Source organism: Saccopteryx bilineata, chromosome 10, assembly GCF_036850765.1.
Source record: "Saccopteryx bilineata isolate mSacBil1 chromosome 10, mSacBil1_pri_phased_curated, whole genome shotgun sequence".
NCBI classification, from domain to species: Eukaryota; Metazoa; Chordata; class Mammalia; order Chiroptera; family Emballonuridae; genus Saccopteryx; species Saccopteryx bilineata.
This window is the reverse complement of record NC_089499.1, coordinates 33,620,670-33,632,971: the sequence shown is the minus strand read 5'-3', so window position 1 is coordinate 33,632,971 and position 12,302 is coordinate 33,620,670. Positions and strand designations below refer to the sequence as shown.

Here is a 12,302-nt window from a genome sequence, read left to right as displayed (position 1 = left end):
TGATCACAGGGAGTGGCTGCCGGTTTGCTTCTTCCTGACACTAATGAGAGTCTTGATAATGTGTTCGGTTCCCTCAGCATCCCTGTGACCTTAAGTTACTCCCATTTATTTCAGCAAAAGCCATTTGTTTCTGTCTGTTTGGCACTTTATTCTAGTTTAATCAAATAGACAGTGGGAGTCATTTTGTGCCACTGGTTGGGGCCTTGGAGGGTGTCTCTGATGGACAGCAGGAGAAGCTCCGAGGCTGGGGAAATGTGGCCGGGCCCGGCAGCCTCTGGAAGAAGTCCAAATGCCTGGCAGTAGCAGGCTCCAGCTCCCAAGTGAAGGAGTGGGCCGAAAGATGGCAGTACCACCACTGTCCCGTGGGTTGGAGGCTGCTAGTGCATCGCTGGGTCCCGACCCCAAGGGGTGCACACACACTCACATATGCCTGTGGAGCACAGTTGCCCATTTAATGCTGACAGAAACGCATGGACCATACCTTCCTTCCTGGTCGGCCAAGCTCCCCCTGCAGATGGAAAAGACAGGTAAGCAGAGGCTGCTTTGGAAGAGAAGTTCTAGAAGCAGAGGGCTTGGTAGGGCTGATGACTGGGCATGCCCACGGGGCTTGGTTGCTTGGCCACCCACAGCACCCCTGCCATGTCAGTGGGCCAAGCCCAAATACGCCGGTGGGATCCACACCTGCAGCAGTGTCCCAGCCCTCAGGGAGCCCATCATCAGGTACTAAGGTGGAATTAGCACATGCCTAGCAACCTCAACCAGAGAATTCTCAGCGGCACCCCCAGAAAATGGGCTGGAATGACCAAGGAGAGGTGGGTTGAAGAGAGGGGTGGCTCGTACCTTTTCTCCCTTTGGTCCTGTCTTGCCTGGAAGGCCCGGTGGACCCTACACGATCAAGATAAGAAGCGAAGAAAGTACCCATCAGACCAAGGCAGGACAGGTGGTGAGGGAGGTGGGATGGGGGCAGGTTCTCGGAACATTCCTACAGGAGCCTTCTTCTCTCTGCAGACTCGGGGCTTCGGGAACCCCGTGAAGGACACTCTTGTGCCCTTCATCCTAGTATTTTCCTCTGTGTTCCTCATCTTCCAGCTTCTCTGAGCTGTGTTTCCAGTGGTTCTAAGTTGCAATGTTCACATCTACTCTCTGTGAGTTCAATTTTCTCTCTGAGTTCCTGGGCTGCCTGAAACACCCTGAGTGCTTGGTGAAAGCAACTAAAGAGATTTGAGAGAATGCTGTCTGCTGAAAACAAGAGGCTTCCTGCCTCTCATATCTTTTCAGTTGCTCTTCCCAAGCCTTCTTGGGCCCTGACAAGAGGGAGGTTACACTTTACACGCAGGAGGAACTGACTTAGGAATTACCATGGTGGATCTATGGGTATCAAGTGCAGCAAAACATGTTTTAAGATATTAAAAATATGGTCAAGTAAATAATGTGTCCCACTGCCCAGCCACAGGGGTGAGGCTGACACCAGCTCAGAGACTAGCATCCACTGCACTACGGCTTAGCACATCCACAGTGGAGTGCAGCTGCTTGTTGCTCATGCGTCTACGAAATGATCAGTTGGCTGTTTCTAAACTCCTCAGTACAGCAGAGAGGAAATCAATCAACCCCCCCACTACCCCCACCACTAAGCTACTATTTTATCCCCAAGATCTGCAGATGAACACGACTAACACAAAGCCTACTTGAAATTTGATTACATAAGAGTTGTTCAAATGACAAACAGCCCCCTCAGCCAGTGTTCAAATGACAAACAGCCCCCTCAGCCAGTGTTTGCACAGATCCCTGGGAATCTTTTAAAAATCCCAAAGAATTCACCCCAGACCAATTACATAACAATCTCAGGGAAAGGGACACAGGCATCAGGAATTTTTGAAGTTTGCAGAGGATTCTAATGTGCTGATAAATTTGGAAACCACCATCTTTGATTTACTCTCCTTCTGTTTTAGGGCCGGGGGAATGAAGAGGTTTTGTTCAAGGATTTTATTTTTTCCAAGTCTCATTCTTTTTCTGTTTCTCAAAATGGCCTAGACCTGTTTTTACCAGGCCCTTGTGCTCTAGCTGTGCCCTTCATGATTCATGGGTGTCTTGTTAAAGTGCGGATTCTGATCGAATGGCAGAGGGGGTGTGGCGGGGAGGAGAGGAGGACACTCGGCATCTCTAACAAGTTCCCAGATGATGCCAATGTTGCTGGTCCACAGGTCTCAATGTGGTGGGGACAGCCACCATCTAAGAGAACGGAAGTGGCTGCAGTCCCCTGGAGTTGGACAGCGCAGGCTCCGTGTGACTCAGATGGGACTGGGTGAAGTTCGAACTGGGTTTAGAGATGAGCACGTGTGACTGGAGAGCTGCCAGTCAGCAGAGAGTCCCCCATTGTCCCCCACGGTCTGTGGGTTCTCTTGTGCCCTGCCAGCTGTCCGCAGAGGGTGGGAGAATAGAAACCCCCCTGCAGGGTCTTTCTCAGGGTGCCCGCCTGGCCTTTCTGCAGACGTCCCAGCCTCTCTGGCCAATGCTGGGATCAGTCTTATATTCCCTATGGCATTTAACACATATTTATGGAGAACTGCTATGCCCGTGCACTGGTGTAGATGGGCACACAGCAGTCGGTTAGCTTTTTCCGTAAAGAGCCAGATAGTAAAGTTTTAGGTTGTGCCTTTGATACAGCAGCTCTGTCGCAGCTACTCATCTCTGTCCTTGTAGCGCTACAGCAGCCAGAGACAATAAAACCTGAACTACGAGAACAAGCTGGATGTGACCTGTGTGCCGTAGTTTGCCAACCCCAGCCGCAGAGCTCACATCTCACGGAGAGGAGACCGAAGGGATGAGGAACAAAATAACATGTAAGGAAACGATAGCAACGTGAGAAAGTGTTGCAGAGAATTAAAATAGGTCTTTGGATGGAGAGTGGTGGGGAAGGCCACTGTGGCCTGGGCGATCGAGGAAGGCGGCAGCTCCAAGGAGGGGACATTTAGCTGAGCTCACAGTGACGGGCAGCTGGCCACGGCAGGGAAAATCAGAAGAAAGGACCCTTGAAACAGCTGGAGCTGCAAGCATAAAGGCCCTTGGGCCGGCACCAGCTTGGTGTGTTTGAGGACCCAAGACACGCAGCCTGGCTGCATGGAGCGGGCAGTGCTGGTGCACGGGGTGTCACAGGAGACACAGATCGGGTCTCCACGTGTGGGGCTCTGTAACCCGTGGGAGGATGGGAAGCCACAGCGGGGTGACCCGGGAGGGCGAGGTAAGCCTAAGGCATTGGGAGCACTAACTGCTCCTTGCTCCCTCTTTCCCTTCCCCATGGCAAGCCCAGAGCCCCAGGCTAGGGGACATTCTTCCTTGCTGGAGTCCCTCTCCCAGGCAGCCAGGGGAGTCAGGAGTCCGTGGGACAAGTTCTCTTTGTTTGCTTAGAAAGTCCTTTCTCCAGTATTTAGCCTATTCCTTTAGCTTTGCTGAGGGCGGGGGGGGGGGGGGGGCGCTGCTTGGTAGCTGTATCTGAGCCAAGTGAGCTCAAGGGAACAAATTCTCTTTGTCTCCACTTTCCTGCACTGAATGCAGGTATCTCTAGGTCCACTGATGAGGTCAATGGCCACACAAGGGGCAACCCACTGTCAGCAAGTGTTTGATGACAACTATAATAATCACCACATCCATCTAGGCAGCATCTCATTTGGACCCTCCACCATAAAGCCAGTACTGCAGGGACAGCAATTATCCCCACTGCATGGATGAAGGAACCAAGACCGGGGGGCTAGAAGACACCCAGAGAACCAGTGTTCTAGTCCCGTGGCTCTGGGGCTGGAGGTGAGCCAGTGGAGGAAGAGCAGCCCCCAGAGCACATTAAAACGGGCATCACTCAGAGGCTTGGCGGCTCTGAACGGAGGACAGCAGGAGAGGTTCTGGTGGAAGGCACCAACCTGGGGGCCCGGAGGCCCAGGGGAGCCGAGCGATCCTTCCCTGCACGGGGCCTGCGTGGTCTCCAGTTCCAGGATGATGTTCTTCAGGTCTGGGGAGAGAAGCTTCAATGCAAAACAATACAGGGTTAGAGGTCAGACTTGGGGGACAGGAGGAGGGTCACCACCCTGGACACGGACCTGCTCTGTGTAGTCCAGTCTCCAAGACCGGTGCTTCTCTGACACCCCAAAGGGTGTGTCCCAAGACACTGGCCAACAGTGTCCGTTCTCTCATCTGCTCTTGAGACGTACTTGGCTTGAATGGATTACAGAGCTATAATAATGGAGTTAGGAGGCTCACTGCAGGGGCCTTATCCAATGTCTAGGACACCACTGGCCAAAAGAAATAAAATGGGAGTCACCACTGCGAGCCATATGTGTAGTTTTACTTTTTTTGGCAGCCACATTTAAAAAGTAAAAGAAAATAAGTGGAATTAATTTTAATAACATAGTTTATTTAACCCAGTATGCCCCAAATATTATCATTTCAATACATATCCAATATTAAAAAGTTTACTGAGCTTTTTTACAACCTTTTTTTTTTTTTTCACACAAAGTCTTCAAAATTCAGTGTGTATTTTACCTGGCCGGTTGGCTCAGCGGTAGAGCGTCAGCCTGGCGTGCGGGGAACCCGGGTTCGATTTCGGCCAGGGCATATAGGAGAAGCGCCCATTTGCTTCTCCACCCCCCCCTCCTTCCTCTCTGTCTCTCTCTTCCCCTCCCGCAGCCAAGGCTCCATTGGAGCAAAGATGGCCTGGGTGCTGGGGATGGCTCCTTGGCCTCTGCCCCAGGCGCTAGAGTGGCTCTGGTCGCATCAGAGCGACACCCCGGAGGGGCAGAGCATCGCCCCCTGGTGGGCAGAGCATCGCCCCCTAGTGGGCGTGCCGGGTGGATCCCGGTCGGGCACATGCGGAAGTCTGTCTGACTGTCTCTCCCCGTTTCCAGCTTCAGAAAAAAAAAAAAATAATAATAATCATAAAAAAAAAAATTCAGTGTGTATTTTATATTTACAGCTCAACTCAAACTAGCTACATTAAAAGTATTCAACAGCCCCAAATGGCTAGTGGCTGTATTGGACAGTACAGGTCTAAGAGTTTCTGGAAGGATCTGAGACTCTTAAGTCCCTAGAGTGCCCTGCCTGGTGTCTTTTCGGCCAACTTCCCAAATCTTGCTCTTTTCTTCACCTTTTCTTCTCTTTCCAAGTTCTGTTCCCTCTCACACCTCAGGGTGGCTACGGGATGACCATTTCTTGCGTCACCTCACAAAAGCGCCTGTGTTTTGATGTTAGATACAGGCCTACGTTAGATACAGGCCGTGGGAGGGGATTTCATAAATAACTTGGGGAGAAGAAAAACAGAAGGTGAAATTCCCTATCTAAGCAGCTGATGGGAGCCCAGAGGGTTATACATTCACTGCACTGTTTTGGGGGGAAGATGGGACGCTTTGCCAAAGCCAATTCCCCGCCGAGAAGAATTTCCTTCCACAACTCGTTCGGGACAGTGGGAGACTGGACAGGTACCCGAAGCCGGAAAACGTCCATCCCAGGGCTCACCCTGCTGTGTGAGAGGGAAGGCTTGACTCCCTCAGAGAAAGTTCTGGAGGAAGCTGACTCTGAGGGTTGGATGCAGTGGGGTGGTGGTGGGGCCCTGCGGAGCCACCTTTTTAAAATGGAATCTTATTGGGGTGATGCTGGTTAACAGAATTAGGCAGGTCGCAGGTGCACAATCTCGTAACACATCTGTACACTGTATTGTGCGTTCACCACCTCAAACTGAGTGTTCAGCCATCACCATTTATCGCCCCAACCCCTCCTCAACCCCCCCACTTCCTCCCCTCAACAATCACCACACTGGTGTCTGGGTCCTGGAGTTTTTCCTCTCTCTGTCTTTCCTTGTCCTCTTTCTGGAGGGGCCGACATTCCTGTTCCCTCACTGTCCTGAGGTACTCACCGGACTTCGGCCCCCTCTGAAGAACGGTGGTGGGAACAGTGGGGGCGGAGGGGGTGTCAGCAGGCAGCATGCTTTGTGGCCGCCACGCTTCTTCTGATCCAGGCCAGGAAGGGCTGTTTAGAGAAAACTGCTGCTCGTTAGCATGGGGCCAGAGCTGGGGCCGCTGTCACAGCCACTGTGCCCAGGGGAGGCCCATGCTGCCAGCCCAGACTTCCAAATCTGCTTCCTAACCCGTTCGAGTGAGCACGCCTCCTCGGATGTCGTGTTGGCCGTTTCACACACACAGCTCTCCCTCGGCCTTCATGAGATGATATGAACGAGCTAAACGAGCAAAGGACACGAACTCTGACTGTTATAAGGTCCATTTCTCCTTCTTCGAGAATTGACTTGTAACTTTGGAAATGGGACAAGGAGGGCAAGTTTAAATAGAGTCAGAGTGTGCCTCCAATAGCTAGGGAGAGGGAAGCTGTCGTGAATAACCTCGACGCTGTGCTTGGAAGGAGTAGTTCAGGGAGGGAGGCCGCGGCAGGTGGAGGCAGCATGGAGCCACAGTTTAAAACAACACGTATTTGACTCCAGACTCTACAGACACATTCGGTGTCACCTATGCTCACTAGAGAGTTACAGTTAAATGCCTCAAAACAGGGGCATGAGGAGATGAAGAGGGGGCCCCGGAACTTAGGGCCTCATGGAGACTCTGGTTGCACACATTATTAAGTGGGGTGTGGGAGTGAAGGACCAGGGGAATTAAAGGCACTTCTGATGTTGCAGGGGACCCGGGGCAACAGTGCTCAGAGTATGAGATGGAAAAGTTGGAGGAAGCATTAGTTTGTATGGAAAGTTGCCAAATTTGGTGTTAAAACATTTGTGAATTCGAGTACATGTTTTGCCAAGCACTGGACTAGCCCTTGGGGGGAGGCAGGAAGGTGCCGAAACGGTGCCCCCTGACCTGTGGATGGTAAAGCCCAGAGAGCGGCAGCGGCTGCAAGGCCCTTCTGCTCTGTCCCGCCTTCTCCTCCCACCCCCAGACTAACCCTGGAGATTCTTACTGTACATCAGGAATTGTCAGGCACTGCCTCCACCAGGAAGCTTTCCTTCACTTCCCTGGCCAAGGCTAAGGGGTTCTGCTCTGCTTTTCTTTGGGTTTACCCCTGTATCAACCTTTATCCATGGGGTGAATCTGTTTCCTTGTACCTCTCTGACTAACCTGTGCTTTTCCAGGGGACAGGAGTCGGTTTTTATCCCTCGGGTCTAGCCCAGTAACTGGCATACACTAGATACTCCTCAAATGTTTGATAAAACCACTTATGACATGCCAGGCACCATTAAGTGCTTCCCATGTATAAATTTATCTAATTTTCATGGCAACCTTGACAGTTAAATACTATTATTATCATCATCATCATCCCCATTTTACAGATCAGTTAACTGAGGCAAAGAGGTAAAATGACCTGCCAAAGGTCATACAGTTAATAAGGAACACAGCCAGGATTTGAACCTAGGAGTCTGGTTCCAGAGCCCTTCCTCTAGATTTCTACATTGTGACTGCAATGCGGGTAGAAGTAAAGGCCAGGAGTTAAGAAGGCAAGGGGTTCCCATAGCAACCACCTGAGGTTTACAGCATCAGTGCCCTTCAACCAAAGACCATCGAGAATGTACCTATAGAGCAGGGGTCCCCAAACTACGGCCCGCGGGCCGCATGCAGCCCCCTGAGGCCATTTATCCGGCCCCCACCGCACTTCCAGAAGAGGCACCTCTTTCATTGGTGGTCAGTGAGAGGAGCATAGTTCCCATTGAAATACTGGTCAGTTTGTTGATTTAAATTTACTTGTTCTTTATTTTAAATATTGTATTTGTTCCCGTTTTGTTTTTTACTTTAAAATAAGATATGTGCAGTGTGCATAGGGATTTGTTCATAGTTTTTTTTATAGTCTGGCCCTCCAACGGTCTGAGGGACAGTGAACTGGCCCCCTGTGTAAAAAAGTTTGGGGACCCCTGCGAGAGGAACATAGTTGGTCCTATTGACTCATTGCAAAAAGGAAGAACGCACATGAGGGGGATCCCTGGGGCAACTCAGGACAGGGTGTGAGAAAGGATTTATTCTAGGATTGGCGCTTTTGCAGGTGATTTGGGGGGAGACTAGGAGGAAGCAACGCCTGGTTCTGCTCTGCACTGGGCGCTGTCGGCACTAGTCTCTGACTGCCTTGATTCTCACCTGGCAGAGGCGAAGGGAGGGAGACTGACGCTGGCTGGAAGGGTGGCAGCAGCTGCCCTGGAGTAGGCTAGAGGGACGGTTGCTCGTTTTTGTGGTTGGCTGATAGTCTTATTTTGTCTGTGTCTGACATGGTGACAGAGTGGCCTTGTTTTTTGTCTTGCTCCTTCACGGGCACAGAGTAACCCCGTCTGATGTTGGTCTGTGAAATCATTTATGTTCACCAGCTCCCGCTGACATGGACCGCTTTTCTCTTTCTTAGCAGCAAATGAATACAGCCACATCGTTAAGAGAACCTGCATTAATACCAAGGGCCCTCCTCTGCTAGTTTCTCCCCTGCAACGAGGGGTGGGCTGCCTCCACCGCTCCAGGCTGCCGGCCAGCGGAGAAGGCGGCAGAATCCGCACCAGCACTCGGCACCCTGTCCGGGTCCCCCCCCCCGCGGCACTTTCTCCTTTGCCTTTGCCTCTCTTTGTCCTCAGCGGACCGCGAAGGGCTGAGGATGCCGGTTTCCGCCAAGCCTCCCCCATCCAGGAACACCTGGGAAGCTGGCAGGTTGACATGGCTCATTTGCACGCCTGCCATTTATTTTTCCAGACCATACATGGCCTGCAAAGCCTCCCTTCACCCCACGCTCTGTGTGACCTTCCGCTGATGGAAGACCCTGCATCATTTAGAGCAATCACCTTTCATTTCTTCCTGGAAACGGGAGAACTCTTCAGTGAACATAAGTTATCAGTTGCTTTTCCTGCGGAAGCGTCTGTATTATTCACCCCTCCCCACCCCATCCCCCCTTGCCCTCCTTCATTTTCAGCAGGTGAAGACCATCTATGCTGCTCTTCCCCCCCTCCCCCCCAACTCCCTGGAGATGTTTGTTTTTAGCACGGTCTAATTTATTTACAGCTCATTCCGACTCAGAATATTTCCATCAGGTGGACGTGTTTGGGAACAGCCTGCCCCCTCCCACCCCGGCCTCTCCTTTTCAGACAACTAAGCCAGGACTTCACATGTCTATTTTGGTGACATCTGAGTGGCCTGTGGGTCTCTCTCTGGGCTATGCTGCCTCCGTGGAATCGTGTCTGAGCTCAGGGTCCAGGCTGGAAAAGCCCCAGCGGGCTCTGCTGTAATGGAAAAAGCATGCGTGTGTGTACAGGGGAGCAGAAGCCCGGCTGCCGGGTGGCTTGGCCCCGGACAGCTGCCTTGGAAATGCCCACTGTGGCGGAATTTCAGGACCACTTGCCCTGACTTAAAGACACCAAAGTCATGTTGAACGTGGCCACTGCAGTGCCAAATCATGGACAGAAACAACGCTGAGTCTAAGGTTGACTTTTGGCAAACTTTTTTTTTTCTTTTTTTTTTCCTGTTGTTGATGCTGTCTTTGCCCTTGGGACTTAATACTCACTTGACTCTGGGGCATATTCTTGGAAAGTGATTCACTCCAACTTACTCTTGGAAATATAGGGACTTGGATCAAAGAGTGTGCCCGGATGCAAGGGACCGTGTGACATGGCACAACTCCCTCTTCAATCTGAGATTCAGTTTCCCCATCTGTGTCACAGCAAGTTGGCCCAAACCCTCTCCCAAGTCCTTTTTACACATCTGACACCAGGATCAACACTGTATCTGTCTGGATCTCCCGCTCACAAAACCAGCCCATTAATATGGTACTAGAGACAGCCCTTTCCATTTCTGCCTCCTTCTTTCAATATCAAGAAGCTCCCCTCAAATCAAGCAAGTGTGTCATTAGAAGCCACCAAAGGGAAGTGACATAAACACCCTGTCTTAACAGGTTGGGAAAAGTACAGGTGCAGCCATATGCGCTATTCTGTACCTGTTTGTGCAGGTGCTAGACTGTTTGACTTTCTCCTCCTCCGCTTTTGGGCCTTTCCCTGCCTTTTTGAGAAGAAACCCACCACAAAGAAGAGAGGAGAGGAGAGGAAGGGAGGGGAGGAGAGGGGAGGGGAGGGGAGGAGAAGGGAGGGCAGGGGAGGGCAGGGGAGGAGAGGGGAGGGGGGAGGGGAGGAGAAGGGAGGGCAGGGGAGGGAAAGGAGGGAAAGGGAGGGCAGGGGAGGGGAGGGGAGGAGAGGGGAGGGGGGAGGGGAGGAGAAGGGAGGGCAGGGGAGGGGAGGAGAGGGGAGGGGGGAGGAGAGGAGAAGGGAGGGCAGGGGAGGGGAGGGCATGGCATCACTAAGCGTTTGGACCCCGAGTTGGAAGGCTTAGCTCCACTCAAGTTCTTACATTTTCTGGCTGCAGTTTGCTGGGTTTCCCCCAATTCACATATTCCAGAGAAGTTTTCACCCCCCGGCTTTCCTTCTGTCCCCAGACATACCACACACACCCTGAAACACAAATTCTGATCCTAAAAGTTGGAGGTATTTGAACCTCTCTGAAAGATCATATTAGAATTTTCCATCTTGCAATTTGCTTGGGCGGGGGGGGGGGGAACAGGTGAGGACAAAACCCACAAGGAATCTGCCTCTGCGGTGGTGAGCTGCAGGACCTGAGCCAGCCAGCCTGGAGCACCGCGGAGAGCTTCTGGGCCACCAACACTGGGGGCAGCCCAGCCCCCAGGACACAGTGTTACTCCAAAGCCAAGGAGCAGCAGCTGCCGGTGTGCCGCTCTGAAGCCCAGGTAACAAGAGGGGCACACACAAGTGCACACACACATGAGTGTGTATGCCAAGGCCCCCACCAACCCCACTGTCAAACCCCTTCGTGTTGCGATTCCAACGCTGGCTGAGAAGTGTAAGCTTTAAAGGCAAATGAAGGCTCCTAGAACAAGCCTGCTTTCCACAAGTCGTTTTTTCCAAAACAATGCACACACACAGGCAAGTTCACGTGCATGTGCGTGCACGTGCGCGCGCACATACACACACGCGCACACACACACATACTCATACAACTCACCCAAGCAGCAAGCTGAGTAACAGAGCAGTCCTGAAATGGTGAGCAGATGGGTGAGGCTGAGCGATGGGCCTGTCATTGTGGGCAAGGCCAAAGGTGGACTGAACAGGCAGCACAGGCTGGAGACAGGCTGAGAACCGGCACGCCCCCTAGCAGTCCCAGTGCCTGGCCTGCTGGGGGCACTTGGGGTGGGAGTCAGCCAGAGGCCAGTCCCGAGCTCCCCGGAGCTGGAATGGGTAAGCGGAGTGCTGGCCTCTCAGGAGGCGGCACTAGGGGGCGGCTTGGGAGAGGAAGCCTGCTCTGGGCCCAGGGGAGGAGGTGAGCTGGGAGCCTGGGATATGACTGCCACTGCGAGCAAGGACGAAGCAGTGCGATCCATCACGCTGGCTGCTTTTCATTCAGCTCAAAAACTGTCCTGACAATACCGTTCTGGCAAGCCTCAAAGTCCACTCCCACTGCAACCGCCCGAGGACTCTGCCCTCCTCTGCTTCAGGGAGGATCTTTGTCGCCAGGGTCCCTCAGCCTTCATCTTGTCTACGCCAAGGTGCTGTCAACAAAGCTAAACTCAATTTAGCTCCTCCAGGAAGCTTTTCCTGATTTTTCACTTGAATTCCCTGCCTCAATTGGTACCCATCATTTCCTCCTGTTTATCCCTCCAGACACTCCCAGCTCCATGTTAACTGCTTTTCTTTGCCCACCTTGTACAATACTTATCTTCGAAGATATTGATGAAAGAGTCCCAGTTCTATGCCAGAAACTCCAAAAGCCTCAGCGCTAATCCTCACAACAAAGTAGCGAGGCGTGCTCCACCACACCCACTTTACAGAGAAGAGAGCTGTATACACGCACATTTTTTTTCCCCCAAAGGGCCTCTTGGGTGAACCTTTTAAGATGAAGCCAGCCTGTAAAATTATAAAGTGGCATGTATAAGACAGAGGTGGGAATCTGATACTTTATAGACATCCCCAGTGCACAAACATATACACATGCAATATTCCAGATCATAAAGGCAAGATTACTGGTATTTAGTAGCAAGCACTGTTGTTTTAACCAGTTATTAAAGACCATAACAAAAGTCAGCAAACTTTTTCTGGAAAGGGCCAGATGAAAAATAGTTTAGGCTCTATGGGACCCGTGTCCTCTGTTACAAGGTAATTCTGTTGTACAGGAAAGCCGCCATAGACAATACGTGGAGGAATGAGTGTGGCTGTATTGTAATGAAACTTTATTTATAACAATAGGAGGCAAGCTGGACTGGACTGGCAGGCTGTATTTTGCTGACCCCTGAGA

The 12,302-nt window shown here is 51.8% G+C and overlaps 1 protein-coding gene across 2 annotated transcripts in view; it reads right to left on the bottom strand.

Annotated features, from left to right (window-relative positions):
• COLQ (collagen like tail subunit of asymmetric acetylcholinesterase) overlaps positions 1-12,302 on the bottom strand; it is a 61,463-nt gene that overhangs the window by 29,070 nt on the left and 20,091 nt on the right. Inside the window, exons 1-5 of one of the 2 annotated variants that reach the window (XM_066245497.1) lie at positions 11,016-11,230; positions 5,897-6,009; positions 3,912-4,013; positions 841-885; positions 482-508 (exon numbers count right to left, since the gene is read on the bottom strand). In XM_066245497.1, the coding sequence (XP_066101594.1) occupies positions 482-508; positions 841-885; positions 3,912-4,013; positions 5,897-6,009; positions 11,016-11,091 (363 nt within the window). In that variant the 5' untranslated portion in view covers positions 11,092-11,230. Of the gene's footprint in view, positions 1-481; positions 509-840; positions 886-3,911; positions 4,014-5,896; positions 6,010-11,015; positions 11,231-12,302 lie in introns of those variants that run through there. The other variant, XM_066245496.1, reaches the window with a different exon arrangement.